The 27774-nt window shown below is 42.9% G+C and overlaps 1 protein-coding gene across 3 annotated transcripts in view; it reads left to right on the top strand.

The window, feature by feature from the left end:
- LOC137431716 (tomoregulin-1-like) overlaps positions 1-27774 on the top strand; it is a 147158-nt gene that overhangs the window by 31418 nt on the left and 87966 nt on the right. For 2 of the 3 annotated variants that reach the window (XM_068123346.2, XM_078782381.1), the window contains exons 2-3: positions 1611-1726; positions 24033-24162. In XM_068123346.2, coding sequence (XP_067979447.1) covers positions 1611-1726; positions 24033-24162 — 246 coding nt within the window. Of the gene's footprint in view, positions 1-1265; positions 1536-1610; positions 1727-24032; positions 24163-27774 lie in introns of those variants that run through there. The other variant, XM_078782380.1, reaches the window with a different exon arrangement.

Here is a 27774-nt window from a genome sequence, read left to right as displayed (position 1 = left end):
GTGTAGAGCTTGGTGAGGTCTGCCATCTTGAATACAGGAGCAGTGTCTTCTTCTTTAGCAGTTTCCTCTATGTACGTTACCAGTTCAGCAAGGACTATTGCTGAAATGACATCTACCGTGCTCTGGCTTTGCTCAGCAAGCTTTTTTGCTGCCCTCACGCGGTTGTATAGGGATGTCAAACATTTCTTATGGTACTTGGCCTCTCTTGCAACCATGTCCCCAGCACTCAGTTGGGCTAACAAAGTGGTATCCTGAAGAAACTCTGCAGCCTTGCGAACGTGTTTATCTAGTTCCAATGTCGCTGCTTGATGAAACTCCAAACCAAGCTCTTGCTGGCAGAAGAAGCACAAATTGTCGCATATGCTATCAACACAAGCTGCCTGAGACCTAGTAAGCTTGTACTTATCTGTGATTGTACTGGGGATAGGACTTCCCTCTGAATGACTTCTCTTCTGTACCCGCTGTAGCTTGGTAGTGTTATATTTCACCCTGCATGACTTGTGCCACTTGGCTTGGTGGGCAGCTAGAGTGGCAGCTATCCCTTGGCCTTCATCCAGTCGTTGCAAGTCCACGTCTTGTGGCAGCTTGCCTGGTTTATTGAATGCTGATAGATTGTCTTCAAGTGTCTTGTATCCAGCACCTGCATCAGTTCTTTTCGTGACAGCAGGACACTGTAGGGACTCTCCTATATCAACTTGACACAGAACACAGAGTTCCCAGTCCAGTGGCGTCTTTGGCGTTGAAGTTACATGCTTGGTAACATGAACTAACTTGAACTGCTTCGACATGATTGAAACCTGGATGGAGCAAACAAACAAAAAAGTCGTTTAATTAGGGGTTAATCAACGGACCAGCATGTTTTATCTACAGGACAATACACGACCCCCCCTGAAATTTGACACCAAATGACCTCTTTTAGGGGTATTTTTGGCCGAAATTTTCAAATTTTTCACTCCCCAGACCCCCAGATGTTCCCTTGAGCTCAGAATCGCCGCTGTAATGTGTCTACTGATGTTAGAAAAGATATAGGGTGAATGGGGCAATAATTGTGCCTGTAGGATTTGTTTCCGCCACCCCCCCCTAAGGGTTACAGATTTTTAAAGCCGCAATTTTGAAATCCAATATGGCGGCCACATTGGGGTGAATTCCAAAGTGGTTCCATATCTGAAAATGTTCTAAATATAACATTCTATCATTGTGCCAAATTTGGTGCTTCCATCACAAAATGCACAATTCTTCTTAAATTTTTGCTATGCCGCTGCACTACATGGAATAATCTTTGTAACAGAACCCGAACCGTTCCCAACTCAATGAGATTTAACGACTTTCTGCCGCGCGCGGGAATATTAATCCCTTCGCATTCGCATCGCAACAACCGCCGAACTCGGGCCTACGTTGCGCCGTCGTCATTACGTGCATTATGTTTCCATGAGGGTTCATCGACTGTGCCATATCGTATAATTGCGTCGTGCTTCGTTCATCAATCCCCGTGGTGCAGCAACACTCGTGATGCTGCTTCCTGATGAGTGGTGAAGGTGTGAGATCCTTGCTCACGGGTGTATATGTGGATGGTCTTTGTTTGTCCTGATGTTCGATTCTCGTTCCTCCAGATACCGGGCGAGGGAAAGCTTATGATCGAACGGCGACGTGTGATGGCAGCACGTGTAAATATGGCGGGATTTGCGTCTCGGCAGGCAACGGCATGACGTGCATTTGCGTCTTTCAGGTACGGTTTTCTCTCGCTGTGTATTCACAGATGCAACCCTGTCTTTGTTTACTGCAGATGTAAATGTGTATGGCTGATGTTTGGTAGGATTTTGATGGTAAGAAAGTACTTGCGGCTCATTACCTCCGCCGCCAAAGGTGGATAGAGGTTATGTTTTCACCCCCGTCTGTCTGTCCGTTTGTCCGTGAACAAAATATCTCAAAAGGTTGTGGACGGATTCGGACGAAATTTGGCAGAGATGTAGCGAATGTCACAAGGACGAAATGATTAGATTTTGGTGAAGATCCAGATCCGGATCCGGCTACTAAAATTTTTAAAGTGATTCTTCACCATTGGGAGATTGGACCAAAAATGATACATAGCTGGATATCTCAAAAAGTTATTTATATGGATTTGGACGAAACATGTTGGACAGGTTGTGTGTCTGACAAGGAAGAATCGATTCGATTTTGGTGAAGATCTGAATATGGATTCGGATATGAGAATTTCTTTTTTAAAAAAAAAAAAAAAAAAAAAAAAAAAAAGTGATTCTTCACCATTGAGTGTTATGGCCGACCAGGCGGAGGTTATGCTCTCTACTGAGTGCCGTTCTAGTTATAGCACGCAATTAGATGGTTGCAGCTTGAAGGACGTCAAATCCAATCGCATCGATCAGGGTGCAATGGGTGGTCGCACTGAGCACACGTGATGGTGCTTAAGCAGTAGGAAGGGGATCGAAGTAGGAGTTGATGTGGGGAAGGGGTTTGCGGGCTCTCTGGGATGCAAGGGTGTGCTTGGTGATGAGGAGGGAGAGATTGGTATATGATGAACTTGCACTTGACAATGGATTGAATGCAGAGCCTCCACTGGGTATGTGGGGAGCCGCCTGCAAACCTCAAGTGGGGGGCCCCCCTGCAAACCTCAAGTGGGGGGGGGGGGGTCCCCTGCAAACCTCACGTGGGGGCCCTTTCTATTGGAAGGCTAATAATATGGTGATAGCTCTTCAGGCGAAGAATCGATTCATACCTCGGTTCCAGAGGGGGTTAGCGAACTGTTAGAATGACCAGTTCTGTCTGTCTCTGCATGTATCTGTCTTTCCACACCATCATGGGTAATGTGTTGTCATATCTCGGATATGCCTGCACCAATTGTAACCAAACTTGATAGCATAGTAGTATGGGTCAACCAGAGTGTGATATGTGGCCAACAATGAACCAAGTCAAATGTCAAGGTCATCAAAGGGTGAAAATCACATTTCTAACAATAACTCTGGAATGAATCATCAGAGAAAGAAGTGGGTTTTTGCATTAAAACCCATCAAATCTATAAATTAAGGCACATCAAATCAAATCTGATTTAGGAATTGACTGTCAGGTTCCATTGGGATACGAAAATAAATATTTGACCTTAAAAATCACAAATTTTTTTTTTTTTTTTTTGGGGATACAAGATCGAGGCTCGTGAAAGAGCTAACATTAATCACACAAAAAGACAAACCGACACACAAAACACAAAAAACAAGGGGAGCGGCAGACAAGATGGGGAGAGAGGGGGAAGGACACAAACGCAACATTTGAGAGCAGGGACATCGGGAGGACTTGGGGGGAGGTGGGAGAGGAATAAAACATATGAACACTGCAAGGACTCTGGGGTGAATTACCGGGGGTAGAAAAGATCAAGGTTTTCGATGGGGGAAGATAAGAGATGGTGGTGAACAGCTGTTTTAAAGACCTGGAGGGAGGAGTGGGATTGAAGGGAGTGGGGAAGTTTGTTCCAGAGGTGGGAGAAAAGGGGAATGAAAGAGTGAAGGTGAGCAGAGAGCCTAGACTTTGGCAGTTTAACCATAAGAGGGTTGCAGGCAGATCTTGTGCGACCTGAAGGAATATTGGGGGGACAGAGCACAGAGAGAGCTGGGGGAGCAAGGCCGGAGAGGAGTCGGTAGAAGACAGAAAGACCACCAACCTGCCTGCGGTGAGTGAGTGAAAGGCCCTCGGAGTTGACTACATCGCAGGAGATTCCAATTATTCTGAAAGCTTTGGCCTCAACAGCGTGAAGCCGAGCAAGGTGTGAGGCAGGAGCACCAGCCCAGAGGGGGGAACAGTATTCCATTGAGCTGCAGATGAAAGCTTTGTATGTGGTGAGGAGCTCAGGTGTGCCGAGGAAGGACTTCGCACGACGGAGGATGCCCAGTCGGCGACTGGCTTTGGAGGCCAGCTTGGAAATGTGGTTTTCCCAAGAAAGATCATGGCAGATAGTGAGACCCAAAAGCTTGAGCGACAGAACTTCTTGGAGAGGATTGTTGAGAAAGTAGATGGGAGGGTTGTCCAGTCGGTCCTTTCGGAGAGACATTGTAAGAGTGTGAGATTTGTCAGAATTGAAAGACATGTTCCACTTGTTTGACCAGTCTGTGATTTTGTCCAGGTCTGCAGAGAGTGAGGAGGCTGTAGACTGCCGATCTGAGGGATGAGGAATGGAGCGGCAGATAGTGGAGTCATCAGCAAAGAGATAGAGAGGATTTTCCAGAGAGTCGGAGAGATCATTGATGAAGACCAGAAATAGCACAGGGCCCAGAACACTACCTTGGGGAACTCCAGCCAGAACAGGAAGGGAAGATGAGAGAAATCCATTCAGGGCCACACGTTGCCTACGACCAGAGAGGAAATCCGCAAGCCATGAGTGGAGATTTCCCTGAATACCATAGGATGTGAGTTTGGTGAGCAGAGCTGGGTGCCAGACCGTATCGAAGGCATGTGATATGTCAAGTGAGACAGCTCTGATTTCCTGTTTGGCATTGAGGACCTCCATCCATTGTTGAGACAGCAGAAGCAACATGTCCAGAGTATAATGACCTGGTCTGAATCCAAATTGATGATCAGAGATCAAGCCATTGGAGAAGAGGAAGGATTTGATATCTGAAGCAATGATGGATTCCATGACTTTGCTGATAATTGGGAGCAGGCTGATTGGTCTGTAGTTGCAAGGATCTGTTTTTGCACCTTTTTTGTGTAAAGCGGTAATGTTTGCTGATTTCCAAGATGCTGGCAGATGACCTTGAGCAAAAGAGAGGGTGAAAAGAACAGAGAGAGGGTGAGATAGAGCGGCAGAGCAGGATTTTAGGACCCGAGGGCTGATGCCATCTGGTCCAGTTGCAGAATCAGAGTCGAGGTTTGATAAAAACTTCTCCACCTTGTCAGGAGAGAAGGACACAGAGTCCAGGAGCAGTTGGGTTCGACTGGGAAAGGTGGGAACAGAGATAGATGGGTTTGGGACACAAGATTTTGAGGCAAACACAGAGTTGAGGCATTCGGCTTTGTCACGTGCGGTGTCAACTGTGTAGCCATTTGAGGTAAGGGAGGGGATGGAGGGGGAACAAACACCAGAAACGGATTTGACCAGACGCCACCAGGATTTGGAGGAAGGAGACAGGTTTGAGAGTTCAATCTTGAGTGTGGAGAGATAGTGCTTCCTGGCACTCCTGAGGGTAGAAACACACTTGTTTCGAGCCTGGTGGAAGGAACTGAGATTGCCTTCAGTTGGATTTGCCTTCCAAGATGCAAAGGCAAGTTGTTTCAGGGCAACTGCCTCACCACAAGATTCAGTGTACCATGGACGGGAGGAAGGGTAAGACAACTGAAGACGAGATGGGATAAATCTGTGCATGAGAGAGAGTAGTTTGCTTTGGAAGAATTCCCAGGAAGAATTGATGTCAGAGGCATTAGAGATGGGAGACCAGTCCAGTTGATTGATGGCTGCTTGCAGACCGTGCCAGTCGGCCTGAGTGAAATGCCAGACTCGTCGACGCTGAGGAGGCTCTCTGAGAATGGCCAGAGAGATGTCCACTTTAACAAGCACATGATCAGAAGAACCGATTGGAGCAGAAGAAGAGCAGCAGACATTTGCAGGGAAGTTAGTCATAACCAAGTCCAGAAGAGAAGATACTCCATTGACTGAGATCCGGGTCGGGAAATTGACAGATTGTGTCAGTCCCAATGAGTCGCAGAAGTCCTTTGCTGAGGTGCCATGGCTGGTGAGAGATGAACCCACACCCAGCCAGCTGGCATGATGACAGTTGAAGTCGCCACATATGAGGAAGAGAGAGTTTGGATGAGTTGATAGAAGTTGGTCCATGTTGTCCGACAGAGAAATGTAAATGGAGTCATCACTGTTTGGAGGACAGTACAGAACACATATGAACAAAAGGTGGGAGCGGAGAGGAAGCCGTAGCCAGAGGTACTCCTGTGGGTGGGGTGGAGAGAGGGCAGTGCAGGGAGAGTGAGGAAGAGAGTTTTTGATAAAGATAGCCACCCCACCACCAGGACGAGGCTCAGGTCTATCGTACCGGAGGAGGGAGTAACCAGGAAGAGATATTAAGGAATCAGAGCAAACATTAAATGACCTGACAATGACCAAAAATGCAAACATTTAAAAAAATCTTTATATCTCAGAAACTGAGCTGCAGAAATCCTTCAAAATTAGTTTGTGGAAACCCTCTTAAAAACCCCAATCAATCGCTAACATAAAATGATGAGCGAGAGGAGACATTCCGACAGGGCAAATTACGTCGTTTATTTGAATTTCACGATGGAAAGAGCAAATGCAGATCTGATGATTTCTGAATATATCTATACGCACATAGCTCTGTCAATAATAACCTGTTCTGCCGATCACTAACATACTGGGCACAGATGTAGTACAGACTGAACAGACAAAAGTGACGAAGTAAAAAAAGACAAAATGCAGATAAAGGTCAAAGGCAACAACTGGAGAACAGAACAAAGTGAATGTCGCATCATTTCGAAAAGTGCTCAGAAAGATCATCATTTTGAAGTATTACGTGGTGGAATTTGTCTATTATGGATTTAAATTCTTCAGGTATTCACTGAGGGGATGCGAAGAGCATCAAACATATATGAGTCATGGAGTCAAAATATCATGTCTCACACACACACACGACAATCATTGATGCTTTACAATTTCAACCTTCTACTTTTTCTAGATGCAAAATTGTCAATAATGTCATCATACCTCAGTCTTCGTCCTAAGTCCTCGATTGAGATGATGTCCAGGTGTGTCCAGGTGACAGTGACATTGTAGAGCACAACTAGCTCTTTATGCGCTTCACCTTTGAGAAAGAGAGTTTGCAGATGCAACAGTTACCGGCATCGTCAGTAAAACCCTCAGATCCACGTGTACATTTGGATACGTGTCCATGAGGGAGTTTTTAGTTATTTAGCTCAGTGGTTCAAGTGGAGAACATCTTTCCGGAACTGAGTTGTGCAGAAGCTTGAGTTCTTCTGGTAGCTCGATGGGTTCCAAATCGCTTGAATTGCAATCAGTTAGCCGGATATGAAGGTCGTTCCAGATTTTTCGAAGATCATTGTCACTTAAAGCTTTCATGGCTGCGATGTGAAATAGAAAGTTGAATGGCTGGAGGATGCAGCGCACCTGCTCAAATCGACCGGTGCAGTCAGACAAACATCAATAACCCTGCAGAACAATTCCATTTTGAACTTTGTCTGTGGGTCTGAAACTGGTTCATCTGCAGATTCGTAAGAAAAGTGAGCATGACACGCCTGGATCAGGTCTAATGCAACATCCAACTGCATGTCCTTTGACTGCAATACCTTGCTGACTTAGTTGATCTGGACAAGTATATCGTACCAGATGACCAGACATATGAGAAATCTGAAAGTCCCCACTTCCTTCACTGTGCCCATTGCCTCGTTGTAATATTTAGCATCCTTTCCTTTTGCAGTGTCAGCCAAACTCAGTAGAGCAGCACAGCTTATGTGAGCCAAATGCCTGGTATGTTAAGAAAGAGGGTAACGCTGATCCACGTCCTAAAGGTACTTCCGCAAGATTGAGGAAATGATGTAAAATCGAGTAAATAATTCATGGTAAATTTCATTCAATTTACTTTGAGGTCGTTGGGAAGCTCTTTAACAAGTAATAAAAACATTTTTAAAAATGAAAAAGCATGTAGGGATGTTACTGGAAAAAGTATGGAAACAAGAAGAAATGATCGATTATACTTGGAAAAAAATCAATGTCTGTTTGAAACATAAAGATTCAGGTTTCTATTTTAAAAGTCCGTCTATCTTTCTGAATTGGATGAAGAAGATGTTTCATGTATGGCAGCAGGAACCATTTAAGATTTTAGAATAAAGCGTGACGGACACGGAAGGAGCACGTAAACAACAACAACAACTCTGCCACGAAAGGTCCGGTTTTCGCGTGTTTCACTGTATTTTACATCCTCATTGAGATTTACAGATCGATTAACAGGTTTACCATGTGGTTGTGAAGTGCATAATGATGTCTTTCATTAAACCCATCAGTGAAGCGATTGGGAGCCGGTCGGCCTGCAGGAGAGTGTTATTGGAAACGTCTATGTTGCACAACTGGGCTTCAAAGAAAGTTGATGTGGGGGGCCCCTATTTGCGGGTGGCCCCCAGCGGCTGCGGGCGCCTAACGGACGCTCTGGTTGACTGCTATGAGCGTCCAATTTATCCTGACCAATTTATATAGATGGCCAAAGAGCACAGAACGCAATTGAGGTTGCAGGAATTGCGTCAGAGATCATGTGGTGACCGAAGAAATATGAAATTGCTTTTTAGGGAGTAGCCCGTAGGGCAATTCCATCTAGAACAGCATTTGTCTGCCCCACAAACCAATCAGAGCTGAGGATCTGGTCACATGACAGGGGGACAGCATTTAGTAACCATTACAGTTGCATATTTTACTAAAACGAAATACAATAATCTTCTGTGGAACGTTTTGGGGTCCCAGCGGGTGTCATAAGGTAGGTATGATGTTTTGGGTATGACTAAGATACCTTAACCATTACAGTAGCATTTTGTAACCATTACAGTTGCATATTAGGTATGACTAAGGAGCCTGGTGTTGGCTTAGCGGTGAGGGTGTTGGCTTGGGATCCTAGGATCCTGGGTTCAAATCCCAGTCGATCGCTGAATTAACACCAGGGGGGTTGACTCGGCCTGTCATCCTTCCAAGGTCGACAAATTGAGTACCAGTTCACTGGTGATTCCCTGTGTGTTGCAAGAGGCGACTAACAGGGTTGGCGGCAGGAAGGGCATCCGGCTGTAAAACATTGCTTCAAAAAGGGGACCATGGTGCCCAAAAAAAAGGCCGACCCCTGCTCTGCGGGGAAACGGCCTCTAAAGGCGGTTCTTTTAGGTATGACGAAGAAATTCCTCAATACAATTATGATTTTGAAATGTGATCAATATGGACCTTGCTCCCAAATCCGGAAGTGAACAGATGACAACGGTTCGCTCGTTTGATAATATCCCAATACGATCGTGATTTAACATTATATTTTGATATACCGGTATTAATACCATGGTATTGCTTTGTGATTGGAATGATGAACGATGCTGCTTGGAATGAAAATATAGAGATATTGAGTTTAAAGCAGAATGAGGAAATGATGTAAGGATTTCCATCTATGACATTTGCGAATTCCCCATTTGCACTTTCGCCATTGACTGGATATAGCAACATTCAGACTGGGTACGTTTTTGTCCAAGTCCTTCACAAACCGGCTGTCCATGCCTGAAGTCAAAAAAATAATAATACTTGCACTGTTTGCTAACTGGTAACTTGTATCCCCACCCAGGTCATGCTATCTTCTTAAACTAAAGTATCAAACAAGCCCGGCTGTGCCGTTGTTGGACTATCGATCTTGTTTGTTGTTGTTTTTCTTCATACTGATCTCAGGCTCAGGGAGAAGCTTTCCAATCGAGCACATGCAGGACAAATGAATAGCAAGGCAGGACAATCACTTTTATGTGAATAGCAAGGACATTAGTAGACAATGGACACAGATATGATGTATGGAATCAATTTGAATCTTGGAAAAGCAGTCAATCAACAAACACAAGTGGTATATGGCATTTGAATCTGGATTTGGTAGATAACGGATTAAGACATGTGGTATTTTGGATTTGAATCTGGGTTTGGTAGATAACGGATTAAGACATGTGAAATTTTGGATTTGAATCTGGGTTTGGTGGATAACGGATTAAGACATGGTATTTTGGATTTGAATCTGGGTTTGGTAGATAAAGGATTAATACATGTCGTATTTTGGATTTGAATCTGGGTTTGGTAGATAACGGATTAATACATGTCGTATTTTGGATTTGAATCTGGGTTTGGTAGATAACGGATTAAGACATGTGGTATTTTGGATTTGAATCTGGGTTTGGCAAATAACGGATTAATACATGTCGTATTTTGGATTTGAATCTGGGTTTGGTAGATAAAGAATTAATACATGTCGTATTTTGGATTTGAATCTGGGTTTGGTAGATAACGGATTAATACATGTCGTATTTTGGATTTGAATCTGAGTTTGGTAGATAATGGATTAAGACATGTGGTATTTTGGATTTGAATCTGGGTTTGGTAGATAATGGATTAAGACATGTGATATTTTGGATTTGAATCTGGGTTTGGCAAATAACGGATTAATACATGTCGTATTTTGGATTTGAATCTGGGTTTGGTAGATAACAGATTAAGACATGTGGTATTTTGGATTTGAATCTGGGTTTGGTAGATAATTAATGGATTAAGACATGTGGTATTTTGGATTTGAATCTGGGTTTGGTAGATAATGGATTAAGACATGTGATATTTTGGATTTGAATCTGGGTTTGGTAGATAATGGATTAAGACATGTGGTATTTTGGATTTGAATCTGGGTTTGGTAGATAATGGATTAAGACATGTGGTATTTTGGATTTGAAGCTGGGTTTGGTAGATAACGGATTAAGACATGTGGCATTTTGGATTTGAATCTGGGTTTGGTAGATAACGGATTAAGACATGTGGTATTTTGGATTTGAATCTGGGTTTGTTCGATAACGGATTAAAACATGTGGTATTTTGGATTTGAATCTGGGTTTGGTAGATAACGGATTAAGACATGATATTTTGGATTTGAATCCGGGTTTGGTGGATAACGGATTAAGACATGGTATTTTGGATTTTGAATCTGGGTTTGGTAGATAACGGATTAAGACATGTGGTATTTTGGATTTGAATCTGGGTTTGGTAGATAATGGATTAAGACATGTGGTATTTTGGATTTGAATCTGGGTTTGGTAGATAACGGATTAAGACATGTGATATTTTGGATTTGAATCTGGGTTTGGTAGATAACGGATTAAGACATGTGGTATTTTGGATTTGAATCTGGGTTTGGTAGATAATGGATTAAGACATGTGGTATTTTGGATTTGAATCTGGGTTTGGTAGATAACGGATTGAGACATGTGGTATTTTGGATTTGAATCTGGGTTTGGTAGATAAAGGATTAATACATGTGGTATTTTGGATTTGAATCTGGGTTTGGTAGATAATGGATTAAGACATGTGGTATTTTGGATTTGAATCTGGGTTTGGTAGATAACGGATTGAGACATGTGGTATTTTGGATTTGAATCTGCGTTTGGTAGATAAAGGATTAATACATGTGGTATTTTGGATTTGAATCTGGGTTTGGTAGATAATGGATTAAGACATGTGGTATTTTGGATTTGAATCTGGGTTTGGTAGATAACGGATTAGACATGTGGTATTTTGGATTTGAATCTGGGTTTGGTAGATAAAGGATTAATACATGTGGTATTTTGGATTTGAATTTTGGTTTGGTAGATAATGGATTAAGACATGTGGTATCTTGGATTTGAATTTGGGTTTGGTAGATAACGGATTAAGACATGTGGTGTCTGGGATTTGAATCTGGGTTTGGTAGATAAAGGATCAATACATGTGGTATTTTGGATTTGAATTTGTGTTTGGTGGATAACGGATTAAGACATGTGGTATCTTGGATTTGAATCTGGGCTTGGTAGATAAAGGATTAATACATGTGGTATTTTGGATTTGAATTTGGGTTTGGTAGATAACGGATTAAGACATGTGGTGTCTGGGATTGAATCTGCGTTCTCTACGATGAGCCAGGGGAACATTACCAGGTCAATCCGATTGGTCTTTTTACAATAAAAGACAATTTAACTGCACAAGCAGAGAACCAAAATCACAACCACTTCACTATATACAGCAATTATCACACTAAAGCTTAACAATAAAAATGCTGTATATGACTCATAATGTGACTCTTCTTTGAAGATCTTTCACTGACGTCATATTGTGGCATCATCACATTTGCGGTTTGCCATTTTGTAGGCCCAGCTAAGTAAAACAAGCGTTACGCCTCGGTCCCCCCGTCGGGGAAGTGATGTGAGTTGACAAAGTGGAAGACGCAGAAAACATGCTATGATATGATATTTCGCTCACAAGGTTCAGACATACATGGCGGCGGCCATCTTGGATTTTGACGTGGCGACCCAATTTTCAATAGCATTCTTCCTTATGCGTAGATACACCCACACACCAGATTAGAAGTTAGTACTTCGTTTATTTTTCAAGATATTTCGCTCACAAGGTTCAGACATACATGGCATCAGATATACATGGTGGCGGCCATCTTGGATTTTGACGTGGGTTGCACCCACACACCAAATTCGAATGCGGTCCTTCGCTTATGCACGCATGCCCGCACGCACGCACGGACGGATGGGTGGACACACGGATGGAGGGGAAAACCATAGTCCCCCTTTCGCTCCGCGGTGCGACGGGGGACAACAAAAGAGGTCAACATGTCATGAGTGACAAAATCAAACTTCTGTAGCTACAAGCGTTTCCAGCCTCTCTCAGGTCTTCACAATTGTTTACAGTACAATGAAGACATGGTACTTGTCACGGGCCCGATGACCACCAATGAAAATTAAATAATTTTAGCAAAAGCAGAAGATCCCTGTATCACAAAGCATTGCCACACCTCCTCTGCATTTCAGGTCCTAGTGGTAGAGCTATTGGCCTGCCTTGCCTAATTGGTGACAAGCTGATGAAGCGGAATGTCTAATCTCATGTGTCTATCAGAAGGACATATTCCCGCTGACATCTTCCCTTTTTAACGGTTTGTGGATGATCAACAAAAACCGAATAAAAGAAAACCTCGGCACATTAATACAAAGGACAACGACGAAGGGGATGCAGACAGAATCAGAGTTTGTGAAAACATTGCTCCAGATGAAAAGAAATTGACATCAAAACGCAATAAACTAGATGCTCAGCAAAGCAACAGTGCCATTGGTGGATGTACCTGGTGTTTTAAAGACTTTTATCACACTAAAATGAAAATGTTGTGCGAGTATGTGTACAATACACTGAAATTATGTCACACATGAAAGAGGACAATGCAGATAAGAATAATTTACCGCAAGTCGAAAACCCCAATATTTAATGTTATATTTGCCTACAGGAATGCCACAAAAACTCCTCACTTGGGGGCAGAACGGTCCACTTTTCTATGAAAACCCTAATGCCCCACGGAATTCAGGCCCACCTACGAGCAACCCCTGGCAGGGTCCCAGAGGTATCCATCACCGACATCTGCAAGAGATATTATAATTATCAAGACTCATCTTGTTTTGGTGACAATCAACTTTTATACTCGTATCTTTAATAGTTGGACCTGTTGTACAACGCCAACAAGCCTGTTTACATTAATAGACCGACCAGAAATAAAATACTGTCCGCAAACTTGGGAATGTTCAATTGGCTGCCAGTCCTGACACTATGTCGGCTATCTGTCTTCTCCGGCACTCAGAGTCCACTGGTAATCGGTAGAAAGTGAGCCCCTGGCTTATCTCCATTACAATTAGTGCAACTGAATGCACAGCAAGTCTCAGGCATCGTAAATAACTGCAGTTTCGTGTAAGAATTAAAAAAAAAACATTTAAGGAAGGTCACTTTGACCTACAAAATGGCAAAACAAGCAAAGGTCATATAACCTTCGGTGTCACATGAAAGACCTCTATATAACGGTTATTGAATTTTTCAAGAATTCAATGGAGTAATAGTTATTGGGGAATATTGCATTGTGCGACAAGAAGAACGAATGTCGTTTTACATCAAAGAGTAGTGGAAGTAAAGCAACCATACCCAAGTTAAAAAGAATTCCTAAGGAGAGCCTCCCCGAGGTATATGGAACAAGGGGCCAAGTGGAGCTGAAGCAATACAAGTGGATAATCAAAATTTTGTGGAAGAACTACACTGAGGAACAGACGATTACAGGTTATAGATTTATACAGTCTGGCATCCTGCCTTGCTCTCCAAACTGTCTGCCTATTACATCCAAGGCCAACTCCACACATGGCTTACTGACTTCCTCTATTCTCGTAGCCAATGTGTGGCACTCAATGGAATCCTTTCATCTCCTCCACCTATCAAGGCTGGACTGCTCCAAGGCAGTGTTCTGGGCCCAGTCCAATTCCTGATCTTCATCAATGATTTCTCTGACTCGCTGGAAAATCCTTTATCTATTTGCTGATGACACCATCCTCTGCCGTGACATCCCTCATCCCTCAGCAAAGCATGCTGCAGCCTCTTCCATCGATTCAGACTTTGACCAAATTGCAACCTGGTCAAAGACTTGGAATATGCCTTTCAATCCAGTCAAGTCTCACTTCTCTCTGAAAAGACCATCTGACAAACCCGACTGTCTACTTTCTTAACAATTCTCTTGGTGTTCAGTCATTCAAACTCCTGGGTCTCCCTGTCAGCCATGATGTTTGTTGGGCAAACCACATTTTAACGTTGGCCTGCAAATACAGCCGCTGACTGGGCATCCTCCGTCATAGAAAGTTCTTCCTTATGTTATGGATTCGTCACTTCCGCCTTTGTTGTTATTATATACTTGTAGGATTTTTTTAAGTTTCAGGTAATATTGTTGTTAAGATTTTTGTGTGAAATGGAGTTGACTTTAGTTAAAGGTAAAAATAAATGTTTGTGGAGGAAAAAGGAAAACGTGGCAAACAAACCAGAAGAGGAAAGAGGAGGAGATCGGAGGGAAGGAGACGGCCATGAGAGATACGGCCGTGAGTCGCATTGAGGCTGCGAGTGGACTTTTTTGATATTGGTCGCGAACGAGTTGAGGCTACCCATGAAAGGGATTGCCCATGACATCGTCACATATTGCGATTGCAATTACACCTGCATCTCAGGTTGTATTACCGAGCGTGAGCTATTGTTGGTGGGAAAGCAAGAGCCAACATTACAGGCCAATCGGCCATTTTTTCCTCGAAGAGGCCGCCCGCCTGGTGCTTCGTGTTTTGTTGTTGGGATTCCCATATCGACATCATCGTGTGGAGCGCCGTTGGTTCCCATATCGGCTCAATTCCCACATCGAAATCTCACATCGTAACTCCTTGTTCGCAGCTGTGCCGATACCTGCCTGTTCTTGTCGTTCTACATGACTTCAACCTTCACCCCGCATGGGGATTTGTTCACGGACTTTGGGATTGTTACATTCCACTCACGGTTGGCGTATCATGAGTTTATTGCTTTGAGAACATTGGGGAATGATGGCACCATCATATGTATTGTTCATTTGATGCAAGTGACATTTTCAGTGTACTTTCTGTAATAGTATTATTGTGTATGTAAGAGGTCTTAATACAATTACTTATTTTGTTCTACAATTGCATTGGTGTGGTTTTACCATGGTTTATTAGAACACTCAAAATAACAAATCTTTCTGCCGCGTTCCCTCTCGAGACTCTGAGGGGCACCGTAACCAGGGTTTGGGGAGGAATACGTAACACTTAGCACACCTGAACTCCTATCCACTGACAAGGCCTTTATCCGCAGTTAGGAGTACTGCTCTCCCCTCTGGGCTGACTCACCTGCCTCACATCTTGCTCAGCTTGATGCTGTGGAAACCAAGGCCTTCAAGATAATTGGAATGTGTCACACCCAGGATGACTGCTCACCTCCACTCATTTGTTGCTCTTATTTCCTGCCTGTCTAATCAACTTCCACATCTTCTTCAATCTTATTCTTCGCTTCAGATCTTCAAGACAGCTGTTCATTACCATGTCAGATCATCCCCAATCAAAACCATGATCTTTTCTACCCTTGTTAACCCCACCCAATTCCCTCCTAATTTTCCAGTTTTTCCTCCTTGGAATTTCCTTCTATATTCATGCATGTTTTGCATCCTGTTTTTGTCTGTTACGTCCCAATCCGTTTCGTGTACTTGCTCCTCAGCTATGTATACAAAACAAGAAGGATAGTCTAACAACAGCGTAGCTGGGCTTGTATCTGCTGAGTGGAGGATGTGCTCTCCCCCTGTCATGTGACCAGATACTCAGCTCTGATTAGTGGACATTTATGAGGGTCATACATACATACACAAGACGGACAGAAACGCTGTTCCAGTCAGCATTGCCCAATGGGCTACACCATAAAAACAATGCATTTACATAGGCATTGTGTATGATAATCTCCTCAACCCAACCCCCGCTCCAAAGTGTAAACCTCCCCCTCCCAACTCTGTTCATTTGCTCTCCCTACCCCTTCCAAACCCAAACCACCTGCCCCCTCCTTCCACTCCCTATCCCTCTCCCTCCCACTCCCTCTCCCTCATAAAAGCCAAAGCACATTCTTACAACAATCACACATTACTACATCAGATAAATACATAGATAGACAGACAATACAACATTACATTACACAGACATTACACAAGGGCATTCTTATAACGGACAGACTGTCAGAGATAGACACAGACTAATATATAGACACAGACACATAGATAGACAGATACACACAGACACATATATAGATTGACAGACATACTGACAGATAGATACACACAGAGATAGATATGACAGACAGAGTCACATAGATAGATGGATATATAGATAGATATACACACAGGTAGACAAACAAATATATAGACAAATCCAGACAGATAGACAGACACACACATAGACAGATAGTTAGACAGTCACACACACACACACAGATAGATAGATGGACATATACATATCGATAGATAGACAGACACACACACCGATAGACACACACACAACAACAATAGATTGATAGATAGATAGATAGATAGAGAGACACAAAGAGATAGATACACACACACACACACACACACACACACACACACACACACACACACACACACACACACATACATACACACATACACACACATGCACACATATACACACATATACACACACACACATCTTGTTTTTCTATTTTTGTTTCTCACAATTCTACCTTTTATGATTTTCAACTCTTATTTCTCTTTTTCAATTCTTATCTAAAAATGCATTTAATTAATTGTACAGTATTGGTTGTTCCTAAACTTAAATATAAATAATTTAAAGGATTGTTGTAAATGATGTTAATTTCACAACATCCCATATTCAACTTTATTTAAATTGTAAACCTCAAACGTAATTTCTCTACCTAAAGCAAGAACCTTAACCTGTAAGCAATTGACTAGTTTCCCGACTGCAGGGATCATCAGCTGCACACACACACACACACACACACACACACACACACACACACACACACACACACACACACACACACACACACACACACACACACACACACACACACACACACACACACACACACACACACATATATGCTACCCGAAAGCACCCGGCGTTGCCCGGGTTCTTTTTGAATAAATTTACTACTATAATTCAGCTTTTACTCGCGGCCTTAGAAGATTGAGTACGACAATTCAGCTCAGCTTTTTATTGTGAAATGGGCCCAGCCTGGCCGAAGCGGCCTCGACAGGCCTCACTACCTAGCCTATAACCTTCCCGGGGCCCGTCCCGACATTTTAAGTTCTTTTTGAATGAATTTACTACTACAATTCAGCTTTTGCTCGTGGCCGTTGAAGATTGACTACTATAATTTCAGCTCAACTTTTAATTGCGAAATGGGCCTCGACCGGCCTCGCCACCTCGCCTAAAACCTTCCCGGGGCCCGTCCCGACATTTTTTGTATTGGAGGTATCCTCCTATCTTTCACTGTTCAGGAGATTAGCTTGCGCAGACAAACAAACAAAAACTTTCTTTTATAATATAGAGAGATATGTGGGAGAAAGACAAAAGAGCAGGGAAATATAAATAAAGAGTTGGACAGATTGGGGATAGACAAAAAGGAATCAATGAAATGGCTAATGAGAGGGCAGCCTAACTGAGACAGAGAACAAATCATTAATTAATGCTCAAGACCAGGGACACCACACCAATGGATTTTAAAAGATCGCAGGACTGAGTCAATCGGACAAGTGTAGGTTCTGCAAGGGAGAAACAGAAAACACAAGTCACCTCTTATCAGGATGCAAAAATAACTCATGTCAGAACAGCTGTACATCCAAAGGCACAACAAGGTATGTAGAGTAATCCACTGGCACATCTGCAGAAATTTGAATATCCTAGTTGCACAAAACTCATGGAAGCGTGAACAAAAAGCAATCATTGAAAAGAAGGACACAATGCTCACGTATGACCTGATGATCCCATCCAGTTTTCCCATCCATCCAGTTGTTTTCTTTGTTCATGATGACCTGATTAACATAGATCAGGTCATGGTGTGAAATCAATATGAAATCAATCGTCAATCATCATTTGATTGATGGTATGCCATCTGCTATCATTAGTTGGTGGATGTTAAAGAACCCACAGAGCCCACACCCACCCACAGTCCTTCACCAAGAGAGGCTTGTTATCACCGGCATCCTACTGAAATTGTAAATTCCTGCCCTAAGTAACTGCCAGGAAGGCAATAGCAAAACACCCATTATCACCCTTGCCAAGCAGCCAAGAATGACACACTTGTTTGATTAGAAAATGAACACGTTACGCTTCACACACAATCGGCGCAGGTTCGATGGATATAAAATGGCTTCTAATTTCAAGTTGTCACGACTCCTCGTATTCCGTTTGTAGGAGAATACATCAGACTTAAACGGACGAAAAGGAAGTTATTCATTGGACAGAATAACTTGTGGTTTTAAGAGTCATTTATTTTTTACTTCTGGTAGGTGTGCAAACCAGCAACACTTAGATTATACACCACCCATTAAGGTTTGCGCTTCCACTCACACAAGGCATTGCTGGAGTGTCCTTCTGCACACCTCACATGTACATAAAAATAATGTGCAAGCAACATTAAGGAGTCCCAGGTTCTGTTTGTGACGAAAATTTGTTTCAAATGGAGTGTGGAATGTTTATGGGGATTGTTATGAATATCCTTTGATAGCATAATCATAACTCACTGTTAAGTCTGCTAAGGTTTCTCGATGAAGCAACTTTCTTTTAAATTTTTTATATTTTTTTAAATACAAGATCGAGGCTCGTGTAAGAGCTAGCACATTAAACACACATTAGCACATAAAGCACAAAAAACATAAACGGACACATTAAACAATAAAGGGAGGGGGAGACAAGATGGGAAGAGAGAGGGAAGCACACAAGCACAACAGTAGAGAACAGGGACATCGGGAGATCTGTGGAAGGGAGAGATTTGGGGGGAGGGGGGCAGGAGGAGGGAAGGGGTACATGGTATAAAACAAATTGACACTACTAGGAATTTCAGGAATGAAGACGGAGATTGAAAAAAGTGGATTTGGGGTGTATTAACGAGGGGTTGAAAAAGATCAAGGTTATGGATGGGGGAGGATAAGAGATGGTGGTGAACAGCTGTTTTAAAGACCTGGAGGGAGGAGTGGGATTGAAGAGAGTGAGGGAGTTTGTTCCAGAGGCGGAAGAAAAGAGGAATGGAGGAGTGAAGGTGAGCAGAGAGTCTTGATTTTGGCGGTTTCACAAGAAGAGGGTTTCTGGCTGTTCTTGTGCGTCCTGCAGGAATATTTGGGAAACTTGATGGAAAGGTAAATTTACGTTGACAGAATTGACAGGATTTTTTTCTTCTTCTTCTGGTACGGCAGCGAACCAGCCATACTGAGATTATACACCACCAGTAAAAGTTCGTGCCTCCTCTCACACAAGGCATTGTCAGATCGGTCTTTGGTACACCTCACATATTAATGTCCTTCTGTCCATACATCCGTCCGTACATCCATCCATCCATCCCTACTGGCTAAACCTCGTTTTTCTCAGCAACCACATGTCCGATTGAGGCAAAACTATCGGGGTAGGAGTGACACCCATGCAGAACGTTTTTATGATAATTGTGATGTCATAGGTCACCTAGTATGGCAGCCATCTTGGATTAAACGTAGATAATAAAAAAAATATTTCTCGGAAACCGCTGCATGGAAAAATTTTGAACTTCGCACATTGTCAAGTACTCCCAATTGGGAACAAAAGCATGATAATGGTAACATCATAGGTGAAGTGGTATACCAGCCAAACATGTTTTAATCAAATTCCTTATCCTAAAAATCTGAAATTGCATGCACATGATCTATGACCCATTTGTATTGAAATATTAAATGTATGACATCATAGGTCACATGGTTTGGCAGCCATATTGAATTAAACCTAAAACCTTAAAAAATATCTTCACCCAAACCACCAAATTGGTTGACTCGAAACGTTACGTGTGTCATTGACTAGCCATGGCGATTAACATATGATCGCAAAAGCATCATTGGTCACATGGTGTGGCAGCCATATTGGATTGAAGGGAAATATTAAATAATTATATCTCTGAAACCGCTTACTCTATTGATGCGAAATTTTACAAATATCATCTAACAGCACTGTTGCATATAGTTTGAAAATGATGATGTCGTTGGTCACGTGGTTTGGCAGCCATCTTGGATAGAAAAACGAACCTTATCCAATCAACACGAAACTTCACAGACATGATCCCTTACCCATACATATAAAGAGTCTACATTTTAAAAGTTCATATGTCATGTGGTATGGCAGCCATATTAGCTTGAAAGCCGATATTTAAAAAATTCTCTTATCTGAAATTGCTTCACCGATCGATGTGAAACCTGTCCTGGCTGGTGAAAATGTGATACTTGAAAACAGTTGAAGGGATTTAAATCAAACTTGTTTCTTTTTAGGACAGTGAACGAGGGCATCTACCCGTTGTGGGACTTTGTGGAGGCGTATTGGTGACAGTCGCATTGTTCGTTTTTTCCAACATTTTTCTTCAACAGCAGAATAGTCATTAACTCTTAAGACTGATAAAGTTTCTCAGTAAAGTAAATCGATGGAAAGGTAATGATACATTGACAAAATTGACTGAATAGGTTGGGCTTTTCTTTTTAACAATTTTTTTTAACTTCTGGTACGTGTACGAACCAACGACTGAGTATATATACTACGTGTGCTACAACAATGCAAAGAACTTGAGATTGCATAAATTTTTATATTTGTGGACCGAAGAGCTCTTAAATGATGTATCATTCAGCATTGTACATGCTGCAGTTACGACATTTACCCTCAGCAGGCGCAATCTGGCAACTTGCATAAACATATATTATGTTACAGCCTGAATTCATAATGGATTCAATTAATAATTTTTTTTCTCGGAAAACAAGCCATATGTAAACATATATTATGTTACAGCCTGAATTCATAATGGATTCAATTAATAATTTTTTTTCTCACTCATGTACACATAATACCCCATTATGTCAATGTGAATTTTTTTTTTGAATTCTTTACAAATAAATTAAAAATAAAAAGCTGAAATGTCTTGAGCCAATAAGTATTCAAACCCTTTGCTATAACACTGCAAATTGAGCTCAGGTGCATGCAATTTCGATTGATCGTCCTTGATATGTCTCTACAACTTGATTGGACTCCACCTGTAGCCAATTCAATTGATTGGGCATGATTTAGAAAGAAATACACCTTTCTATATAGGGTCCCACAGTTGACAGTGCATGTCAGAGCAGAAACTCGACCATGAAGTCCAAGAAGCTGTCCGTAGAACTCCGAGATAGAATTGTGAGGAGGCATAGATCTGGGGAGGATATAAAACAATTTCTAGAGTGTTGAAATTTCCCAAGTGCATAGTGAGCTCCATCATTAAGAAATGGAAAGAATATAGAACTACCCAGACTCTTCCTAGAGCTAGCCGTCCGACCAAACTGAGCAACTGGGCAAGAAGGACTTTGGTTAGGGAGGTGGCCATGAACCCAATCAATGACCACTCTGACAGAACTAGAGAGTTCCTTGGCTGAGATGGGAGAACCTGGACAACAGTTTCAGAAGTTTCACAAGAACAATCTTTGCAGCACTTCACAAATGTAGGCTTTATGGGTGATTGGCCAGACAGAATCACACCTGAGAAAAAGGCACATGACAGCATGCCTGGAGCTTGCAAAAAGGCATGTGAAAGACTGAGAGCATGAGCAAAATATTCTGTGGTCTGATGAGATGAGAAAGGATCTCTATGGCCTAAATGCAAAGCGCTACATCTGGCGGAAACTGAGCACAGCTCATCACTCATCTAACACCATCCATACTGTGAAGCATGGTGGTGGCAGCATCATGCTATGTGGTTGCTTTTTAGTGGCAGGGACTGGGAGACTTGTAAAGATAGAGGGAATAATGAATGGAGCCAAATACAGGCAAATCCTTGAGGAGAACCTGCTTCAAAGTGTAAAAGACCTTAGACTGCGGCAAAGATTTACGTTCCAACAGGACAATGACTCCAAGCATACAGTCAAAGGAACACTGGAATGGCTTCAGAACTAGAACGTGAAAGTCCTTGAGTGGCCCAGCCAAAGCCCAGACTTGAATCCCATCGAGAAGCTGTGCAAATACTTGAAGATTGCTGTTCATCGATGCTCTCCATTCAACTTGACAGACCTGGAGAAAATCTGCAAGGAAGAATGGGAGAAACTCCTCAAATGCAGATGTGCAAAGCTGATACAGACATATCCAAGAAGACTCAAAGCTGTAATCGCTGCCAAAGGCGCTTCTATGAAGTATTGACTCTGGGGATTGAATACTTGAGTGAACTAGATGATATTTCATAGAACACTTACCCTGCGCAGTCAACTTGGTGTGAGCCAACTCTTCTGTTTTTGAAGGGTTTCTTTTCTTTGATCCAATATGGCTGCCAGACCACGTGAGCGATTACCAAGAATTGCAGAGAAACAAAATTCATACTGATCGGATCAAGCATTGCACATGTCAAATGACGTCATGATGAAGGCACCGATGACGTCATAATGAAGGCACCGATGACATCATCATTAACAAATCGTATTCCCCATGGGGAGTACTTGACAATGAGCCTTGTTTGAATTTTTTCCATCGAGTTGTTTCAGAGTTATAGAGGTGTAACGTTTTTCCAAGATCGCGTCCGTACCACGTGCGCTATGACGTCATAATTATGAATAAAAAAATTCCACAAGCGGAGGCGCTCCTATGGTAAAATTCCGTGTCAATCAGACCAACGGTTGTCGAAAAATGAATTTTAAAAATGCACACATGCACGTACGTCACACGTACACAACTGAATGCCGACCTCTGCGTTGATATTTCAGATTTTCATTTTTAATTATTTTATTAAAATTTCCATTTAAAAATTCCACTTTCACATTATGGTATATTATGTGTGGATGAGTGACAAAAATGCCAATTAAATCCATTTTAAATTCTGGCTGTAACACAACAAAATGTGAAAAAAGTCAAGGGGTGTGATTACTTTCGTGTGTGTGTGTGTGTGTGTGTGTGTGTGTGTGTGTGTGTGTGTGTGTGTGTGTGTGTGTGTGTGTGTGTGTGTGTGTGTGTGTGTGTGTGTGTGTTATATTACTGGCTGAAATTCCCATGCCATCTACCACCCTACTTCCATTATTTTAACAACATTCATTGTAAGCACCTCAAGTTTCAGTTTCATCCGATTTGTTCCCACCGGATTGACAAAATCTGTTGTGAATGGACCAAGTAGTCGTGCCAATCCAGTTGGGTGTCCACGTGCATCTTTGAGCACACACATAGTAGTACATTGAGATCCTTAAAAGCTTTGAATGTTGTCTACGCATGACAAACAATTTTTTCACCAACTTGGATGTAGTGTGGTTCTTATTAGTTATTGTACTTGTATAGCCCATGTTAACTCTTTGAGTACGGATGACGTCCAGTGCCGCAACCCGCGAAAAAGTTTTGTGTACGGATGACGGTACTACACGTCATCGACTATACCTATAAATAGATCGTCAGTACGTGGTTGCATTCCCGTACCAAAATGCCAAATTAATCCCGTACCGGGGGTATTTTTATCAAAAAAAATCCCGTACTCAAAGGGTTAAAGACCTTTACACGACAGTTGGAAGCCAGTGAAAATGCCTCCATGCTTTTATTGTACTTTGTTGCACATAATAAGTGTCAGAATGTCATAGAATGAGTATGACACATGCATGGAAAAGCCTTGCCTGAAAGTAATGCGGCAATTGCGGCATGCATGACAGTGTTTCCCAGACAGGGTGCCCGTGTGCGGTGCTGATGGACTCACGTACGACACCGCGTGCCACATGCGCCAAGCGTCGTGCCGCTTGCAACGCAACATCACTGTTGTGTCGTATGGGCCATGCTACAATGGTGAGTCGGTCGTTGCTTGTACAGGACAAAGTGTGCACTTGTGTTTGAAATCAAAAAGGCCTCAGGGATATTCAATGGCACACACACAGCTTTTCTTTTCTTTTTTCTGTTTATTTTATTAACACCACAGGCTCCACAGGACTTTTTATTAACACCACAGGGGCAGGCTCAAAAACCAAGAGTGGCCCCCTGGGTAGAAAATAAAAGAACGAAGATGGGAAAATATAAGTGTGGTAGGAAGAGGGGCCACAGATGATTGACCCAGAGTAGAGTAAAGAGGAGATGTGGGGCTTCAGGGAACTTTACAGACAAACGAGGAGCGTTCCAAATGGCATCAACAGTGCAAAATAGTGGGCTTGGAGGGGTCTCCCGGAATACCTTGCTCGGTGCGGCACCAGTCGCGAACTGGCAGAGAAAAGGACCGAGATTATGTGCCAGATGATGAGGCAGCCTCCAAGGGTGCGACACCCAGGTCCGGGCGTCTAGCTTTCTGGCGGCAAGCCTGTTGGAACATCAACTCCAACAGTACCTTCCAGTAAGCACTGCAGAACCAGGAACGCAACTCACCCGAAAGGCATAAAGAACCTATCCTCCAACCTCCATATCCGGCAAACTGCCCCAAGAGCTTACAAGAGCAGCAATGTTCCGCTAAAGGCACCTAAAGGACAGGTGGTGGTACGTGCCCCGAGCATCTGTGGGCATCCTACCACCTGTAAGACCTGTGATATCACTGCGGATTTGCTCAGTTTGTGAAGTTATTGTCATAAAATAATATGTGCTCTCAAAGAGGGGATTTCCAAAAATGCCAGCAATGCATCACTTTATTCCAACAGAAAAAAAACGAAACAAAACCTCCCTTTTTCAAATCTAAATAGCATATTGAAAATAATCACCCAGTAGCAACATATCAGATAGAAAGGAAACGTTTTTCATCCTTGCACGTATCCAACAAGGCTATTGTAACTGCAAGGTTGTTAATTTATTTGCTTATTTCTTTTTATTAAAAGGTAAGTTCTTGGGCAGCTTCTGTGTTTTTTTTTGTTTTGTTTTTTTCACTGCTACCTCTCCAAAACTATAATGCAAGTTATAAATGGTATTGGTGGTTTGCGAAATTGGCGTCGTTAATAAAGGAACAACTGAAAATAAATGAACAAAGTTCCACTTTTTATTTTTCACACTTCATACACAAATCTTCACACTTTTTTTTAACACAAATCCACATCAGGACCATATGTACGTTTGGGATTGAGAATATAGCAAAGGAAATACAAAGAAAGTTGCACAGGCGGAATATATAACATTCGGCACATTGTTCCTGAATTACAGTGCATTCAGAAAGTATTCAGACCCCTTCACTTTTTTCACATTTTGTTATGTTGCAGACTTATGCTGAAATCGTTTAAATTCATTTTTTCCCTCATCAATCTACACTCAATACCCCATAATGGCAAAGAGAAAACAGGATTTTAGAAAGTTTTTGCAATTTTATTAAAAAGAAAAAACTGAAATATCACATTGACATAAGTATTCAGACCCTTTGCTATGACACGACATTTAGCCCAGGTGCCTCCCATTTCTCTTGATCATCTTGGAGATGTTTCTACACCTTGATTGGAGTCCACCTGTGGTAAATTCAATTGATTGGACATGATTTGGAAAGGCACACACCTGTCTATATAAGGTCTCACAGCTGACGATGCATATCAGAGAAAAAACCAAGCCACGTGGTCGTAGGAACTGCCTGCAGAGCTCAGAGACTCGATTGTGTCGAGGCACAGATCTGGGGAAGCCAATAGAAAAAATATCTGCTGCATTGAAGGTTCCCAAGAGCACAGTGGCCTCCATAATTCTTAAATGGAAGAAGTTCGGAACAACCAGGACTCTTCCTAGAGTTGGCCGCCCGGCCAAACTGAGCAATCGGGGGAGAAGGGCCTGGGTAAGAGAGGTGACCAAAACCCCGATGGTCACTCTGGCTGAGCTCCAGAGATCCTGTGTGGAGATGGGAGAAACTTCCAGAAGGACAACCATCACTGCAACACTCCACCGATCTGGGCTTTATGACAGAGTGGCCAGACGGAAGCCTCTCCTCAATGAAAGACACATTAATGCCCGCTTGGAGTTTGCAAAAAAGCACCTAAAGGACTCTCAGACTGTGAGAAACAAGATTCTGTGGGCTTTCATGTGTCTTTCACTGAGCAGAGGCTTCCGTCTATCCACTCTGCTATAAAGCCCAGATCTGTGTAGTGTTGCAGTGATCGTTGTCCTTCTGGAAGTTTCTCCCATCTCCACACAGGATCTCTGGAGCTCAGCCAGAGTGACCATCGGGGTCTTGGTCACCTCTCTTACCAAGACCCTCTCCCCCGATTGCTCAGTTTTGCCCGGCGGCCAGCTCTAGGAAGAGTCCTGGTTGTTCCAAACTTCTTCCATTTAAGAATTATGGAGGGCACTGTGCTCTTGGGAACCTTCAATGCAGCAGAATTTTTTTTGTCGGCTTCCCCAGATCTGCGCCTCGACACAATCCTGTCTCTGAGCTCTTTTTTTTTTTTTTTTTTTTTTTTTGTATACAAGATCGAGGCTCGTGAAAGAGCGAACATTAATCACACAGAAAGACAAACAGACACATAAAACAAATAACAACGGGAGCGGTAGACAAGATGGGGAGAGAGGGGGAAGGACACAAACACAACATTTGAGAGCAGGGACCGAGAGACATGGAGACATCGAGAGATCTGTGGGAGGGAGAGGGCTTTGGGGGGGAGGCATGTGAAGGGGGGGAGGCATGTGAAGGGGGGGAGGCATGTGAAGGGGGGGGGGGGTGGGAGAGGTATAAACATATGGACACTGCCAGGATTTCCAGGAAATAAGTTGGAATTTCAAACAAGGTGGATCTGGGGTGAATTAGTGGGGGTAGAAAAGTTCAAGGTTATGGATGGGGGAAGATAAGAGATGGTGGTGAACAGCTGTTTTAAAGACCTGGAGGGAGGAGAGGGATTGAAGGGAGTGTGGGAGTTTGTTCCACAGGCGGGAGAAAAGAGGAATGAAAGAGTGAAGGTGAGCAGAGAGCCGAGATTTCGGCAGTTTAACCATCAGAGGGTTGCTGGCAGATCTTGTGCGACCTGTAGGAATATTTGGGGGACAGAGCACAGAGAGAGCTGGGGGAGCAAGGCCGGAGAGGAGTCGGTAGAAGACAGAAAGACCACCTACCTGCCTGCGGTGAGTGAGTGACAGGCCCTCAGAGATAGCTTCATCGCGGGAGATTCCAATGATTTTGAAAGCTTTGGATTCAACAGCGTGAAGCCGAGCCAGGTGTGAGGCAGGAGCACCAGCCCATAGGGGAGAACAGTATTCCATTGAGCTGCGGATGAAAGCCTTGTAAGTGGTGAGGAGCTCAGGTGTGCCGAGGAAGGACTTCGCACGACGGAGGATGCCCAGTCGGCGACTGGCTTTGGAGGCCAGCTTGGAAATGTGGTTTTCCCAAGAAAACTGCAGGTTTCTGTTTCTGCAGGCAGTTCCTTCGACCTCATGGCTTCCTTTTTGCTCTGATATTCATTGTCAGCTGTGAGACCTTATATAGACAGGTGTGTGTCTTTCCAAATCATGTCCAATCAATTG

This window comes from Myxine glutinosa, chromosome 7 (genome assembly GCF_964187855.1).
Source record: "Myxine glutinosa chromosome 7, kmMyxGlut1.1, whole genome shotgun sequence".
Lineage (NCBI taxonomy): Eukaryota > Metazoa > Chordata > Myxini > Myxiniformes > Myxinidae > Myxine > Myxine glutinosa.
This window is presented reverse-complemented; position numbering and strand designations above follow the sequence as displayed.